Genomic DNA, 18,049 nt, shown 5'->3' on the forward strand with positions numbered 1-18,049 from the left:
AAATAATGGTCTTTCTAGATTATACGCTGGTGGTGCAACATCAACTAAGTTCTTTCCTTGCTGTTAAGCATAGGCTCTGCGACTCGGGATGCCAGGAAGCATGTGCTCTGCAGATACCACATTCACCCGACCTGAAGCAGGTGATATAAAAGCAGAAACTGTCCTTACAGGCAAATCCAACTCAGCCCTCGGAGTCGGAGGGCGATGGTTCCTGGTCCATCAATGATGACGGCTCCTCAAAATCCTGCCCTCTCAGGCTCAGTTCCACACGCTGCCCGTGTGACCCCCTCAGACAGCAGATGGCATCCTTTGAACTTCATTAGACACTAACTTACATTTATGACATCCTTGTTATCAATCTGTTATTGACACTATATATGATGTTTGTTTTAAAGGGGATTTAATGTGGCTTCTGATGACTTGGGTCGTTCTTAACACTTCTGATTCTTCACTTTGCATAGCCCCTGCCACATCATATACTTGCTCGACTTCAGAATGTGCTGCTCCTGGGTGCTGGGGGACCCACTCCGCTGTTGTGCATCACTCACGGGTGGTGCTCGCTGACTGCACCCCATTGGGCTATGTCACCATAGATGTGCTTTTTCCATTAGCATGGCCGGCACCTTAACTCCTGTTCATTGTGGTGCTGGCAGTCTCAGCTGTGTTCCCCGGCTGCCTTCTCCCTCCTGCCTGCTCCTACGCTGCTGAGAGTTGTCCCTGCTGGGTGGACTTGCTTGTTGATAGGCACCTCCCCCTGGTTGGATTGCAGTGCCCGTGACTAGCTTATGCTCTTGCACTGTTAATGGGGTGGCGATAGCTCACTGCCCCTGTGGGGGTCTTGAGGCCATTGGTCTGGGGGCTCCTGCTGTCCCAGGGGTCAAACTAATGAATGCATCTTGTAGCCGGCTCCTCGTTAGTCCATGACGGGGGCCTGGTATGCAGCCTTCTACCTGGAATTTAAACACTGAGGCCTGTATTTATACTTTTTTAGCGCTGCATTTGCACCGCTTTTTGATGCAAAAACGGTGCAAACCTGCAAAATACAATCGTATTTTGCAGGTTTGCGCCGCTTTTGCGTCAAAAAATGATGCAAATGCGGCGCTAAAAAAGTATAAATATGGGCCTGATTTTTCTGCCCCGGCTTAGGGGCCATTCGTATAATAAAGGCAGATGCCTCACAATGTTTCAACACAGAGGATTTACTGTGACCATATGCGCCATATGCTGCCACATGCCCCCTTGTTGGTAGGCCTCTCCTGGTGCCTTCAGTTCATAAGTTTGTGTGAAACATGTTGCACCTCCTACCTCCATGGTATTTTGAGTTTACTTTCATTGATTTATACTGGTACTCTGTTGCTACCCGCACTGGTCTCTATACCATAACAGCAGGAAGACTCCACAACACTTACTTCAATCACGCTAGAAACACTCTCTCACACATTCTCTCATGATGGTTACCACTAACATACCCACCTGGAACTTTCGGGCATGCAAAGCCCTTCCAGCAGATTTGCAGTGTACTTTTAGTTGTGCTGCTGAACAACACATATAACTTTACTGCAGGAATCCCATATTACTCAGGCAGAGGCTGCAAGGTTACAGGAGCACTGCTGTGGGCAAGTGTACTCCACTAACTACTCCACGTATGCCTGCGGTGTACTAGTGTGGATTAGAGCTGGGGTCCTTTCATTGCAGACATCACGATCATAGACCTAAAGTACGTATTTATCGAGGGCCACCTAGAAGGCTGTCATATATTGATTGGAGCTATATATATCTCCAACTCTGAGCAAACAGCGTTTCTGGACACTCTGTCAGTGATTCTGTTGTGATGGAGTGGGTGCCTTTGGCTGCTGGAAGGGGACTTCAACAGCATCCTCCGGGTGGATCTGGACCACTCCTTCCCTCCTCTTCTTACATCCAATGCGCTTGTGCTGTCCAGCTGGCTGACTCACTGACAACTACTTAACATATGGTGCCAGTGTAATGCCTTTGTGAAGGTATACTTCTTTTACTCCCATGCCCATGACCTTTATGTCTGCATGGATTGCCTGGTCAACACCCATAATCTAGTCCCCCATGTCATTCACATAGACTATCTCGGCAGAGCTCACTCCAACCTGTGCTTAAGCTGGGATCACAGTTCTCCTCCTGTTCCCACATGGCGGCTGCAGCCTGCAGCATTGGAAGATCCTTCTTTTCGTGCTTCCCTTGACAGTAGCATCATAGAATATTTGACCTGAAAGCAAACAAAGTTACCTCTTGCTCACTGGTCTTTAAGGAGGCCACAGGAGGCCACTGCCTGGCCAATGGCTGGAACATGCGCTAACAACTGAACCGCAAAATTACAGACATAGAAAGCGCTTTGATGGGTTACGAGATACAGGCGTGATCATCTACCGAAAGGAGGGAAACGCCTAGCCCGAATACAACAAGAACATGCTGAACTGATGAAAAGGGTGTGCTGCCTCAACTTAACGGTCCGCTCTGCCAGGACACATGGGAGGCCGACAGATCAGGGCGTTACTTGCCTGGACCATCTGCCAAAAGCAGACTCAGCTCCCTATGCTAGCCCTAGGCGCTGGGTCTGGAACTCTTCGGGACATACATACGTGACACTCTTTGTTGGTGTAAAAGGTAATTTATTTTAGGACAGGGGTTAAACACAAACATCACTTAACATTTAACTGTATATCGTCCTTTTAAACCAGACCTTAACTTTTACAAATTCCTTTGCCTTCATTCTCTCCTCAAATAGCTCCCTTCAATTCTCCTACCGTATACGCTCCCCTATTCCTCCCATGCCTTCCTTGCTTGTAGCCGACCCCCCCGCTCTCATCCTTCACCTCCTTGTTTTTCCCCCTGGAAGGGTGGACAAGCCCGCATCTGGCTCTCCACCCTCCCCCATCTCCTGCCATCCAGTGAAACCCATGAGGCCCCACCCCAAGGAAAAACAAACCGATTCGGCTTCAACCCGTGTCTTTGCCTATTTTTTTATTTATTTTTTGTGTTCTGATCCACAAATTTACTCCCCATACACTTTCTAACATTAACCTTAGCTCTGTTAGATAGTACGCATTTCCTATCTGTGACAAATGAACCCCGTCATCTCGGAACAAAGCCTTCTCCTGCTCTTTTATGTCCCCGTGCCTTAAAACCTTGATCCCTTGGGCCCAGCAGAAAACTCTCATGGCTCTGTTCAACTTTTTTCGAGCCCGCTCGATGGCTCCATGATTGAGTGCCCCTCTCCATGCCCTTCTTGGCACGAATTCCGTCCATACCAGGCATGTCCCGCATAGTTTCTGTTTCAAAAGTTCCAAATCCCTCTGCATCAGTTGTATCAAAGTGAGCCCCGATAGCTTCACTAAATCATTTTCCCCAAGATGAATCAATAACAGGTCTGGGCATCCCCACTGCGGCAAGTTACCCGTGATAAATGGGAGCAGGCTCCCCCACCTCATACCACTCTTGCCCCACCAACGCACTTCATGGTGTCTGCTGGGCAGTCCCAATGATCTGCCGTAAATTTGCTTCTCTGCAAATTTCGCCACCCAATGAACGAACGAATGGCCGACCAACCAGGTCGTCATCTTGTCTTTCTGCGGCCCAGCCACACATCCTGCAAAGAAAAAACATTGTAAAAACTGTATTAGTGAGCTAAACCCCCTCCCCACCCTCCAGTTTTGTTCTCTTCAAGGCCTGACATACCGCTCGCAGCACCTAGACTTCCATCTCCCTATGGACTTGATCTTAGCCCAATCCCAACCCAAATGGGCTGCCGCAGTCGCTGCGCCAATCCTGAATGAATGTGTTCCATAATCCCCTGCACGCCGCCCTATCCTTCCAAGTGCCATCCTCATAACTTGTAACAGCTGATAACTAGTCAGCTTTTTCCCTGATGCATGCATAAAAACGCCTGAGTCACCTGCCCCCCGCCACCTGGCCTTGAAACTAATCCATTCTGCTACCGGGCAAGCTACTTCCACGCCCCCTTTTTCCAGCCATATCCACTTGCCCTTACCCAGCTGATCCGTCTTTGACCATCTGAGCCATATCCCTAACCTGTCCCTATGCATGCACACCTTCTTCCTCCTTACCCCAGTTTCTTTCCCCACCCCCAACAACTCAGACACTCGAAAAGCTCCAAAGAACATCCACAACATACACAACGGAATAAACACACCTCGTACTCATCCGTACAACAAACTGGTAACACCTGCACAATCTCTAACAGTATTTCAAACGTAATGGGTTCTCTTGCTGGTTTATCCCCACTGGCCCTAACCCTGCTCCAGCCCTTCAACATTTTACCCAACAAATCATTGTGCGCTGGGTCATAACCAAAAAAGAGTTTCCCGTAAAAAGAAACGCCTGCCAGTTTTCCCCCAATTGTAGCAGGAGATAAACCCTCCCTGATCAGAAAAAGCACGAAACGTCTGGTCCGTGCTTCAAGCGTTCGCAGGCTTTGCGCCCAAAAGTTGCCCCCAAACTGCTCAAAAGATTGAAACTCCAACCATGCAAGTCTGTAATTTTGCAGCATAGCTACAGCTAATGACATCTCCACTAGCCCCGTGATCATCATGCCCCCCATTCCCAAATGTCTGCCGGGACCACAGTCTTGTTCCGTTCCGCTCCAGGTGCCAATTCGCGAAAACGCAGCCACTGGGAACGAGATAGGGAGTCTGCAATCTTGTTGTGAACCCCCGGTATATGTGCAGCTTTAAAAATACCATTCAAAGATAAACATAAAAGCATGAACTGCCGCAACAAGCGCAAAACTCTGAGGTCCCTTGCTCTCTGACCAACTCTTGCCTGTTGACCAACTCTACCACCGCCATGTTGTCTACTTGAAAGATCACTGTCCTGTTGGCTAACTCCTGTCCCCATACTGCCAGCGCCACTAATAGGGGAAAAAACTCCAGAAACGCGATGCTTCTCCCCTGCTGCAGCCAAGATGCAGGCCATGTCTCCGCACACCACCTCCCATCCCAATATAAGCCAAAACCCGACGCTCCTGCCGCATCCGAGAAAATTTGGACCTGCCACACCGTGTCCGACTCACCAAAAGACATCGGTACTCCATTGAAATTTTTCAAAAAGATCTCCCATATTCTAATGTCCTCTCGTAATGTCAAGTAAACTCGTATCCTATGGTGTGGAAGTACTGCATCTGACATGGAAAGTCCCAGGTGCCTACAAAAGGCCGACCTCCCCTTACTACCCTACACGCGAAATTGAGGTAACCTAACAGCTTTGGAGCCGTCCGCAGATCTATTTTACGCAAAGTGTGCACCAATGCTAAGAAATACAGTATCTCCCCCACTTTCGCCGCTGGCAATCTAGCGACCAATTCTCTTGCATCCAGCTCGATACCCAAAAAGGTCAAGATCGGCATTGGCCCTTCTGTTTTCTCTGGGGCCAGAGGTACACCTGCCTGTTGCGCTAGCCTCTGAAAAGTGTCCAGAGCCCGCCCACACGCCCCGGATGCAGCTGTTCCTACGAATAAGAAATCATCCAGGTAATGAGTCACCCACCTATGACCACTCGTTCTCACAAAGACCCACTGTAAGAAAGTGCTGAAGGTCTCAAAAAGCGCGCATGATATCGCGCAGCCCATGGGCAGAACCCTGTCCATGTAAATTTTGCCATCCAGCTGCATGACCAAAAGGTCAAAATCTCTGGATGAATAGGAAGCAATCTAAAAGCTGATTGAATATCGCATTTTGCCATTTCCGCCATCCTCCCGCACCTTAGGACTAACTTTATTGCATCATCGACTGACGCGTAAATTACTTTGGAGTCGTCTTGGGCAATGAAATCATTAACTGACGCACCTTCGGGCCATGACAAGTGGTGAATCAAACGAAACTCTCCCTGCGCCTTTTTGAGTACCACTCCCAAAGGGGATGTCATCAGAGAATCACTTGGCCACTCGGAAAAAGGGCCTGCTATTCTGCCTAGGCCCACTTCCTTTGCTAATTTGTCGCGCACTATCTGGGGCCGTTCTTTGGCTGACCGCAAATTGTCAGCCCATATCCTTTTCCGGGGACCTTGGTAAACTATTCTAAAACCTTCTCGAAAACCCCATTCCAGTAAACGCGCTTTGTCCGTATCTGGGTAAATGCGCAACCAAGGCAGCAGAAATTCCAGTCTAACTGGTGTAGGACCCCTTTGGTGCAGGAGCGCCATGAGCTCCCCTCCCTCTCGAAGCTCTCCACTGTTCTGCTGGGCTGGACAGAGAGAAACATTGAATGACTGGATGTTCGGCCCCCGCACTTGGAGCAATCATGTTTAAACCTGCATTGTGCTCTGGAACAAAAACCTTTGTTAACGTTCCAACAGGCCCCCGAAGTTGCCCCCGTCGTTTTTGTGGCAGCGCGGGGCGAGCCTGAAAGGGCTTATATATCACTTGCAGTCCACTCGCTGTATGAGTGGACGCCGCTGCCTGCGTCGATGCCATCCATTGCATCCATAGCTCTGGGTCTACATCACCCCAAGGTTTCTCCGGATTAACACTCACCCGAGCCCTAAATTCCTCGTCATAACTGAGCCATGCGAAACCCCCGAAATGCATTTGTGCCTTTCTAATGATGTCCATGTATTTAAACAGTGCAATGGCCCTGTCCGGGTATTTCTCGCAGTATATACTGGCAAATATCAAGAAAGCCGATGTCCAATTATCCATTGTGATAGGGACCCTGGGCCTGCGCGCTAATTCCCACTCCTCCTCCTTGGAACCCTCCTTAGCCTGTATGTCCCTATGCAGTAGTTTAAAAACATCCACATATTCGTGTTTCCATATTCTGGCTTTTGTTTTCTCCGCTATGTGGGAACCGAGTGGCATAGCCAAACCCATATACGGCAGACACTTCTTATGGCCTCCCCCTTCCTTGTCGACTACTGTCGTCTCCCTCGCATCCGCCTTACCACTTGTGGCTGCGTCTAGCGTGGCGGTGCCTTCTTTATCCTTGTTCTCGACCGTACCTTGTATGGCACTAGTGCCTGATATATCAAAAACTGACCCGTCTCCTACCCCAATGGACCTACTTGTGCTAGCCTCCCTTGTTGTCTCTCCCCCTTCGCCCCACATCGACCACCATCTCTTACCTCCGACATTATCTCCAAAGCTCCTTGGCACTCTTTTCAGGCTTCTGCCGCGCGGCATGGCTTGCCGACCCCCTGTGGGCCCTTCTGTTGGAAATGTATCCTGTAACACAGAGAATGAAGAAGAGGTTGTGCCGCTCTTGCGCCCTCCCCCCCACCTTTTTTGACACCGCTCACCTCCAAATCCCGAATTTCACCATCTTCCCATTCATCCCCTTCCTCCTCATAGTCCAGTTCCAACTCATCCTCTCCTCCCCAATGGCCCTTTGTTGGGCAAAACCTCTTGCCTTCGTTGATGTAGTCTCACTCGCCTCCGTACCCGCATGACGCACACCATCGGGACGGTACCCGTGTTCCCCCGGGGGGGAGAAGGCCGCCGCAGACCCCTCCAATGCTTCGTACCAACGCGTTTGGGCCGTGTTGCGCCCAGTTGGCGTAGCCCGTCTCTTGCCAACCTCCGTCATTGGCATTGGTTTACTTCTACCCCCGTGACCGTATGCGTCACCGGGCTTCCCCGCGCCCACTAGCCCTTCGGCCGCACAAGCCTCTTGTCTCTGATCCCCTCCTGACTGTGGGACCCATACCCAGGTTCCGCTTCCCGGCCCCGGCTGCTGCGTTCCTATGTTCTCTCTGGCCTCTCTGGCCCTTTGGGTCGCTTCACTGCGAGCGTTCGCTTCCTCCCTATCCTTACACAACTGTGCCCACCCAACCTTGCGTGTGAGGAGTCTGCGCCTCCAAAGTCCCTGGTTCGTATGCGGGGCGCTGTCTTGGCTCTCCCCGGCCCCCCTCTGGGTTTTCCCGCGTACTTGCCTCTTTTCTTTACTGGCGCCCCAAAACCCCCGGGGCTGTGTCCTTCTCCCCTGTGGTATGACAAATCTAGCGGGGCAAATTCCCCGCTGGGCCCCGGTAGAGGCTGCTCGCTCGCCCCATTTTGCAATGTGGACCCTCCCTCCCCAGCCAGATGTCCCACAGTGGCTGCGGGGTCGGCCCCTGTTGCTGCGCTGTTTGCCCCCGTGGTTCCCGGACCCGCGTCCTGTGCGCCTTGTGCCTCCCCATAAAACATCAGCGGGCTATGTGCACTGGGAAGCTCCTGCTGCGCAACTGCGCCCTGCCCGGGGGCCACAGGCCCCTCGTCCTTATCCCCGTCTGACTCTTGGGACTCGCATGCCGCCCCGATGCAGCCCTAGTTGGGCGTGACATTCCCACCCAGGCCTGCTCTAGTACTCCTGGTCTAAGTAGATCCGCCCATCCTGCCTCGCCTAGCACGCGGAGCGCGGCCCTCACTGCGTCTGCGTCATGGCTTGCTGCCATGTCTCTCAGCTTTTTTTTTTTTTTTTTTTTATATATCTATAATCTATGGGTTGTTTTTTTTTTATTTTTTTTATTTATGCCCCCCCACCAGTGGCCCTATTGAGGGCCAGAAAACGATGGGCCTTCCTTGCCTGCCGGGGTGTGGCCCGCTGGGGCTCCCCCTGCTGAGTAGTCAGCCTGTTGCTTGCCCCCTTTGTCCTGACCTTCTTCTTATTATTATTATTTTTTTTTTAGGCCCACGGGCCTAAACCCTTCTTCTCCCTTTGTTTTATATCGTTTTTTATTTATTTATTTTTATTATAATAAATAAAGTATTGCCCAAGGGGCCCTCCCCGCTTGTGTCGCGTTTACGCGTTCGCCGTGTCCCCCGCGGGGGTGTGGCGCGCCCGACCCGATGTTGTGCACGGGCGCGCTAATTTATGGCCCAGCACGATCCCGCGCGCCTGTTCCAGCTCGCCGGAATCTGCCCCGCAATGCAGCCCCCCCGCCGGCCTGTGTGCGCTGCCCCCTGCTCCCGGTGCTGATGTCTGAGTGCTGAAAGAAATTCTCCGCCCCTGCTGCCTGAAGGTCCCTACCTACCCTCTCCTTACCTCAAGGCCCGAAAAAAACTCAAACAAAACGCTCCCTAACTACCTATGTCGGCGCGGAGAAAGAGGCCGACCCCACCCTCCACCCCCCTTATAAGCCCCTAACTAAACCCTTCCCCACTTACCTGTCCTCTAATAGGGCACCTCCGCACCACTTCCTCCGTGCCAAACGTACCCGCGGAGAGACTAGACCGAGTCTCTCTCTCTCCGCGGGTCCCTCCATCTGCACACACAGAAAGATATTCAAACAGAGCTCACAAGATACTACACCTCCTTATACACACCGGCGACTTACACGCACACAGAACAGATTGAATCTTTCTTGGTGTCTGTGTCACTCCCCCAAGTGCCCCCTGATCAGAGAGAGGAGCTTAACAGTGACATCACACTCTTCAAAATTAAGAAGGCTATCTGAGCACTTGCCACTGGCAAGACCCTCCCCCCAGGCGGGCTTCCACCATAATTTTGCAAAAAATATGCTCCCCTTCTTGTCCAGCACCTGAAGGCATTATATGACGAGGCACTAACCCTGGCCTACCTTCCACCTTCACTCCACAAGGCCCTTCTCTTATCATTACCAAACCCTGGTAGAGACCCTTCCGCGCTGGAATCTTAACAACTACTGGCACTTCTCAATGCTGACTATAAGATACTTACCAAGATAATAGCGGACCGCCTTGCACTGCTGGTTCCAAACTTGGTACACTCAGATCAAAATGGATTTGTGCCTGCCAGAAACACCTAGCTGAATTTGCGCAGACATTTTCATGTTATGGAATATGCCCCTTCCACCTGGCACCGAGCTGGCTGCTTGGTGCTCGATTTGGAAAAGGCCTTTGATTCATTAGGATGGGCTTACCTGTTTGAGATGCTACCCTGGTTTGGTTTGGGGACTCATTTAATCCACCTGGTCAAACTCTACAGCAACACAAAGGAATGCTGAAACTTCTCAAACACTCACCCCCAGTCACAGATTTGGGTTTAATCCATTGTTCTTTTGCTCACCATGCCACCCCAGTTTGGGCCCAGCCGTATGCAAATCAGTCTTGACCTTGTTCTGCATGTGAACAGTCCAGCCCAAACTGCTATGTCTGGTTCTCTCTGCACCAGAAACAAGCATCTTGGGACCAGCTTCAGGATATCACCCTTGATCAGCCAAGCTAGCTTGAATCCAGTGGCACAGTGAGCACTGGACCCACGAATGGAAATACCCTTTCCACTTAGGGAAACTTTAGCAAAACAAAAGGATGATGAGCGGAGTGCTGGAACTTTTAAAATGCTCAACCCAGTTGCAGATAAAACTCCTCTACACCAAGCCTCTGGTCCATGTAAAAACGCGCTTCCCTTATATCTGTTCCAATATCCACAGAGGCACCCGTCTGGGATGTTTGTTATCTCCATTGCTCTTCCCTCTGGCGATTGAGCCACTGGTGCCTGTTTTCCAACAGCAGGGTCAGCGCTGGGGTAAACCACTGAGCAACGGCCTGCAATTGGTTTCCCTTTATGCAGATGACATGCTCCTCTACCTTAGGGATGTTCAGAGTCTCCCAACAGTGATAGCACTGGCACTTAACAAGTTTGCAGAACTTTCAGTCCTGATATGCAACTGGGATAAATTCTGCTTTTCCCCCTCTATGCCACGAGACCGACTCTGTGCTTCAAATCAACGACAGTCTCTTGGCATGGTAACCCATCATGTTATGCTACCTGGGCATCTGAATCTACCACAGCTCTGCTGACCTCTTGGAGGGTAACCTAACATAATGCCGGCTGTCCTTGCTACAGGCATAGATGCATTCTGGAGGACCATGCCAATCTCAGTGTTGGGCGGCATAGTGCTTAGAAAAATGGTAATGCTACTTCGCCTTTTATACTTCTTTGCTAACCTTCCCCTTTACATCACCATGCCCTTCTTTCGATCACTTGAGCAGCTGACAGGTGACTTCATCTGGCATGCCACACACGGGAGAATAGCTCTTGGTAAACTTTATTTACTGACTAATCAGGAAGGTCTCGGAATGCCAAACTTTTAGCACTATTATTTGGCCTCTCAAATGCAATGGGTCTCCCGGTGGCTATTTGGCCACCAACTGGCTGACACTATGACTGACTCCCCCCAGTGGGATGCAAGCACATTCAGCACCTCTTCCATCCCATTCCTAGAACACCACCGCCCGACCCACCCTTCTGCGGGTTGCCTATTGCTGCCATTATGGATGCCTCCTCCTTACCCATGAAGTGACATATATGCTCAAGCCATGGGGGAGACAGGTCACTTTCCTGGCGGAAGTGGGCACCTGGCATGAGGTGGGCATTTATCCTCTTCCTCTAAGGGATCTATATCAGGACAGAATCCCTCCTCCTAATGTAAGCACTCATCAATAAAGGTGGCTTCTTCCGGACCAATTCCTAGTATACACTTCACTCATTAGTACATTGGGAGAACAGTAGGGCAACATACAGCAGAAGCATGAATCATACTCCTCACAATCCAATATCTACACGTCATGGGGACTGACCAGCACTTGACTCGCTAGCTTGCTAGCTTGTCGCGCACACATGCAGCCATAACACTTGCCCCCTTGTGACTTCATTGGGATGGTGACCTGCGCTGCCCTTGTGCCAACAGAGTAGCAGAACATCCCTGCCTATCCTGCCCTAGTGTCTCATAACCCCTGCTTCTGGCTTATGCAGTACTACATGCTCCACAGGGCCTACCTCACCCCGAACAAAAACAACCGATATTTCCACTGCATGGTCAGTGCCTGTCCCCACTGCTTTATGACGGACGCAGATTTCTTACACATGTTCTGGATGTGCCCCTCGCTTGCCCAATACTGGCAGGATGTCACAACTCAACTGGCACGCTGCACGAAGAATATAACCTTACACACATGAGAGTTACGCACTGGACCAAGAGAAACAGGGTCAGCTTACAATTTCTCGACCTGGCTCTCTTGCTGGACAAGCTTTTGATCACACACAGATGGAAATCTCCCGCACCTCCTGTGATCTCCGTTTGGGCACACTTTGTTAATGCCTGGGCATAGGCTGAGAGCCAGGCCTTGCACAGGGAGGACATTAGAGGCCTGGGAAAATACCCTATCTCTGCCAGCTGGCACACCCTGTTAGCTTTCAATCTGCATTCCGTGACACCGACACCCCCATGAATGCTCCTTCATCGTCTATATAACTGTCACCCCCTATCCTGCCTGATCAATAGATTACCGGCTTGGGCATATGTATTCCCCCCCATTGTTTTTTCCAGATCATATTATCAACACTTCCATGCTCGACTGATTCTCATTCTTTTCCTTACACTGGGTGTAGGTGCGGGGTGAATTTCTTGTCATGTTTATAGCTCTGAACATTTATATTTTTTTATTGCACCAGTGACATGTTGCTGTTACAGGCACTGCCACGGCTGTGCAAAAATAATCAATTCATCTCTCAGACAGTTGTCTGTAGTGTTCCACCTGATATCTGCAACTGTGATGTACACAATAACGATGTTCCCTGAATAATGTGATTAATCACTGTAAGTTACTCCGTGATCAGTATCTACAATTGGCGGGGGAAGGGGAGCATACAATAACAAAAGGCACCTACCTGTAGAAGATCTCTCCTCACGTTGTCTCTCCCAGCTCCGACGCGCAACGTCACGGTAACCAGGAAACTGCACAAGCCAATCCTGACACTGGTTTCATGCTTGTTACAAGCATGAAACCAGCATCGGGGTTGATGGGAGCGGGCTCCCTCAGCACTTAGGTTGTGCCTTCTCTAACCCAGCTGTCTTATGACAGCTTGGTTAGTGGGTTAGAAATGTTTAAAGGGCACATGTGTGGCTGGCCATCGCAAGATGGCCGGCCAAAGGGACATACGCACTTTAAACATGTGCAAAGCTCCCTGCTGCCACTTGGCAGCAATTGCCACCCCTCGTCTTGACACGGTTCAGGACGGGGCACTGAAAAAAAGGTAATAAACTAAGTTTATTACCATTTTATTTTTCTGTTATGGGGGCATTTTTTTGGTGGGGCGACGTTCCTCCGCCCACGTGGAGGGGCTGCCCCTGCAATACAGAGATTTGTTTTTTTTTAAATACAGTGATTTATACATTCATATTGTTTACAGATTGCTGAGTTAGAATATATAATTCATGACTAGAGACTGGTGCTCTGATAGAGGGAATAAAGTGGCTGTTTCCCCAAACTCATGTACCTGTACTACCATACCTCATTGATGTCAATGATCAGCGGTGACAGGGGCACCTGCGGTCTTTTCTGTTGCCTCAGCCATCTTTTGTAAATCATAAGCTAGGGCCTCTCAACAGGAAAAATGTTTTCTCCACAGAGAAACAAAGGCCCATATTTAATAAAAAGTGGCGCATCAGACCTACCAGCACCTAACGACACCATGCTTGCGTCATATATATAATACAGTGCACCAGGGCGGTACACAATAGTGTTAATATTTTTGGCGCTTTGCTACACTAGTGTAAAAAATATTGACGTAGTGTAAGAAAGTGCAAGGATGCCCGCAAGTTTCTGTGATACCGTCATTATAAAGCCTGCTCTAAGCAGGCGTTAAAAACGATGCCAAAATGGCGCAGTGAAATCTGTTAAATTTCACTGCATAATTTTTGCGGGCCTCCTAGTGCCAGAATGCCCCCTCTTGCATACATTATGCCTCTAACAGGCATAATGTGGCGCAAGGTTTTACAAAGTGGCACAATGCAACGCACCACTTTGTAAGTATGGCACAGGAAAAAAACACTTTAGCGCAGCCTTAGTGTCAAGAAAATGATGTTTTACCAGCACTAAGGTGGCACTAGGGGTCTTAAATATCCCCCAAAATGTGAGTTTGCAGAGCCGGCTCCATTCCCAGAGGGCAGAGGGCATAGGACAGCACAGAAGAATCCATGCGACAGCTCCAGAAGGACAGCTGGAAAACTCCACCTGGTGCAGCATTCCTTTTGCATTTCTCCGAAAGTGAGTGAATAGAAAATGTGTGTAGAAGTACCGCTCAAGTGTGTTTACTAACGTGCCCTCCATGAATGCATCAAGGTCGGGAATATAGTGTGTGTGGGGGGGTGCACATGCTTCGCTCATGATCCCCACGTGCTCGGAATGGAGGAATGTAATGAGATAGGGAACATGGCGGCGGTTATGTTTGCTATGACCTAGCATTTTATGGCCTTGCGTGCTTATTATGATTGACTTTTACAATCCTGATAAGTTTGATATTACCTCTGGTTGCTGGTCAGATGTTTAATGGGTTATACGTGTCAGATCTTGCACGAAGGGCAGGAGGTGGAGAGAGAATAATCACATGTTCAAGCAATTTGCAGGGATGAATCCAGCCTTGAAGCCTCTCTGTCCCTGCCCGTAATTGCCTTCCCAAATGTTCTTAAAACAAACGTAGAACACATGAGGGCGCATAGAAAACCGTTCACCAGATAAAGGCACCCGCAGCAGCCTCGCCACCATGGCTGGGCCTGAACTCTCCACGACCTGCCCTGAGCGTAAACTCACCCTACCAGAGTGCCTCGTTTCTTTACACTTGTCAGGGACACATGTTTTTGTGTTTGCTTCTCCGTTGACAGACCTTCAGAGGGTGCACGAGGCGCCATGCGGGCGATGATTGAACCCTCGGGCAGCCTCCTAGCCACAGGCATGGCACAGCGCCTCCTGCTCTCCACCTGCATGCTTTGTTATTGCTCACTACAGGAAAGCATCATGGTTTCTAGTTCACGAATGTGGCTGCTGCACAGCCTGTTATTTCATTCTGGTGTGTGTCTGCCCTAACTTCCCAGGTGTAACTGTCACTAGTGCAGCAGATGCAGTGGCACATGGGCCCAGGAGATGTTAGGGGCCCACTCCACCCCAGTTATAGCTGACATTCTGTGGCCAACCTAGGGTGATAAACATATTTTTCCTTGCTTGCATTAAGGCTCTTGGCACCTTTGTCACGATACTTGTTCCCATGTTGAGTTTGGGTTGCCGACAATGAAGGGTGTGTAGCTGACAGTAATGCAATTGCTGAAACTTGGCCTAAGTGAAGTACCTAATAAAATACAGGCAAAAGAGGCAGCAATGACTTTTTGCTGTTCACCAATAGTTCTACTGCCCTCCATTCCACCCCAGAAACTTCAATGACTGTCGTTCCAGCCACCACCAACGCTTCAGAGCCTCTCCTTTCTATCATCCAGGGCTCGAAGAGGAGAAAATATATTCTCTGGGATCCACAGATAAAATTATTTTGTACAAATTTTGATCTCAAAGAAATTGACAAGCAAATCTGGTGTAGTAAAGTTGTTATGGCCTACTTAGGTTCTGATTTAGATCTTGATGGGATTACCGCAGTCCCAAGTACTCTGTCAAGCCGACAGAGGTTTGCCTGCAGTATTTAGATGTTACAGTCCTGCAGGCGTTATTGTGCGGCGGACTGCTGATGGAGGAAGACAGTTGTGGGAAGCAATGTACATCGTACAATGGAAGTGGCTATGGAAACGATGCACGTAACACACACCACAGGTACTTAAGCAATATGTGTCCACCTCCATAACACCCTACACAACACACTACATACACACCATGATCCTTTGTCATTCCATCACAACACAACATTTACATGCAGAAAACACACAATGCCATTCATCCTAAACGCAACATATACACACTATTGATACTATGTCCACATATAACAGAACTACAGCTACCAACTCAGTGACACACTCATTTACACTAACACACTCACACAAAAGCACAACTACGCACATTGCAACAACCACACCCAAACAACCACACTCACCTGAATGCTGCACACAGCAAACATCACACAACCAAACATACACAACAAACACCAGACCCACATGCAACTGTCACACATACAGGTACAACCAGATCACCCACCACAGCTCCCTCTGCCTTAACCAGCCAATCCACTCCCACCTCTCCCAAGTAAAAGTGTTGAGGTGCCAGATATGTGCCCAGTAGACGCCCATTCATGATACGAAAACCCCTGGACTATAGGCAGTAGGCACATTATAGGCAACAGAGCCAGGGGCAATTTTACTATCCAAACATGTTTTATGGTTGCATATATATTACAATGCCAGAACAATGAGCAAGGGAGTAGGAGTACATGTTGATGACTTTAGGCAAACTTTCACACAGTGTGTCCCACATTGTGTAATGCAGTACAAATCATGTATCATTGGGATGAAATAATTGTTCCACAGAGATTAATGTACTGACTCACATTCACAATTGGAAGCACAACTTGTCACTTACAGGTACCATTGCAAAGTGCAACCATGGACATCGTTTAAAATTGTGATATTTACTTTATTTTTGTGGAAGAATTCATTTGGTAATGAATACTTGCCCCCAAATACAGCGCCACAGCAACAGTTGCCTTGGTGGGAAGATACATAGGCCCTCATTATGGCATTGGCGGTAAATGCCACGCTGACGGCCGCCAACATACTGCTGCGATGGTGAACATCCGTTCGCCATATTATGACACACACACCAATCCGGCAGAATACAGCCAAATACACAAATCCGCCAGCCTAAAGGTCAGTGCAAAAGTGGCGGTCCCAACACCCATACCGTTATGCCAACAGAACAACGCCCACCACATTATGACCCACGAATCACCACGGCGGACATTCAACACCGATAAACCATAGGCGGTACATACAGCCGCGCTCAGAATGGACACCCACATACAAAACAACACCATATTGGCTAATACTAAAAACACACACCTGACACTCATACACACACCACACCTACACACCCACAGCACTATGAAACACACACCCACAGTACCCACAACTCTTTACGAATACAAATTATTGCCACCAGACTGACACCAAGACCACTGCAACAACTAGACTCACACACCACACACCACACATCCCTCACACACCCCCACATCACACACCCTACCACATCCCTCAACACACTCTCACCAACACACACCACACAACACCCATATCCCCACAAATGCACCCCTGTTTCACTGATCAGGAGTTAAGGGTCATGGTGGAGGAAATTGTCAGGGTAGAGCCACAGCTCTTTGGAGCACAGGTCCTGCAGATATACATTGCAAGGAAGATGGAGCTATGGCAGAGAATCGTGGACAGGGTGAACGCTGTGGGACAGTACCCAAGAACAAGGGACGACATCAGGAAGAGGTGGAACAACCTACGGGGGAAGGTACGTTCCATAGCAGCAAGAAACCAGCTCGCCATACAGAGGACTGGCGGTGGACCCCCATTTCCTCCCCCACAGTTCACAGGATTGGAGGAGCAAGTCTTGGCATTACTGCATCCTGAGGGACTCACTGGAGTAGCCAGAGTACTGGACACTGGTAAGTCAACATTTACCACTAATCACCCCCCCATACCTGCATGCCATCACATACCCTCACCCTCACTCCCATCACTCCATTCCATCCCACATACTGCACCTACACATATGACTAGCACCAATGCAAAGTCCTGCTTGCCATACCAATGCATGGACAGCTCTCCCAGCCCTGCATGGACATCCATCACCAAAGCATGCACGGCATGGGGAAACTAACAATCACACAATATATCACCATACACAATCAAAGGTGACAGGGCAACACCAACGAGAGAGGGGGAGCCAGGGATGTACAATATGTCATACACATGAAGCATAATACATCACTTACATCCCAACGGGTACCCCGGTCAATGTCAGTGGAGAGGAGGTGCCACCCCCAACAGAAGATGCCCCCAGTGATGACAGTAACTCTGGACTTCAGGATCTGGATGACTTACCTGGCACATCAGGGACCACTGGACAGCCGGTCACCCAAGCCTATTCACAGACCACCACAGAGCCTCCCCGTCAGTATCCAACACCACAGCACCCACCCAGTGTACCCACACCTCTGTCCCCAGGACACGTCTATCAGCAGTGTGCCCAGCTGCACAGGGACCCCAGTCCACACCTCGCCCCCAAGACAATCAGGGACCTGGGGTCAGTGGGCACACAGTTCAGGGGACA

General features: G+C 49.7%; 1 protein-coding gene across 1 annotated transcript; it reads right to left on the reverse strand.

Moving 5' to 3' along the window:
- Positions 1–2,666: 2,666 nt before the first annotated feature.
- On the reverse strand, positions 2,667–12,643 carry LOC138302173 (uncharacterized). Its single transcript, XM_069242523.1, has 4 exons — positions 12,612–12,643; positions 9,128–9,225; positions 7,108–7,207; positions 2,667–3,619 (listed from the first exon to the last, which is right to left on the reverse strand). Exons 3-4 carry the CDS (start codon positions 7,163–7,165, stop codon positions 2,970–2,972), a joined length of 708 nt encoding a protein of 235 aa, XP_069098624.1. The 5' UTR covers positions 7,166–7,207; positions 9,128–9,225; positions 12,612–12,643; the 3' UTR covers positions 2,667–2,969.
- Positions 12,644–18,049: the final 5,406 nt, after the last annotated feature.

This window comes from Pleurodeles waltl, chromosome 6 (genome assembly GCF_031143425.1).
Source record: "Pleurodeles waltl isolate 20211129_DDA chromosome 6, aPleWal1.hap1.20221129, whole genome shotgun sequence".
Classification (NCBI taxonomy): domain Eukaryota; kingdom Metazoa; phylum Chordata; class Amphibia; order Caudata; family Salamandridae; genus Pleurodeles; species Pleurodeles waltl.

Bases quoted from the DNA above. Each gene is read 5' to 3' on its own strand.
- LOC138302173 (XM_069242523.1), bottom strand. From the start codon at position 7,165: ATGCCGCGCGGCAGAAGCCTGAAAAGAGTGCCAAGGAGCTTTGGAGAT. The intron at 3,620-7,107 runs GTAAGAGATGGT...TTTTCTTTGCAG, and splicing joins CTTTGGAGATAATGTCGGAG to GATGTGTGGCTGGGCCGCAG.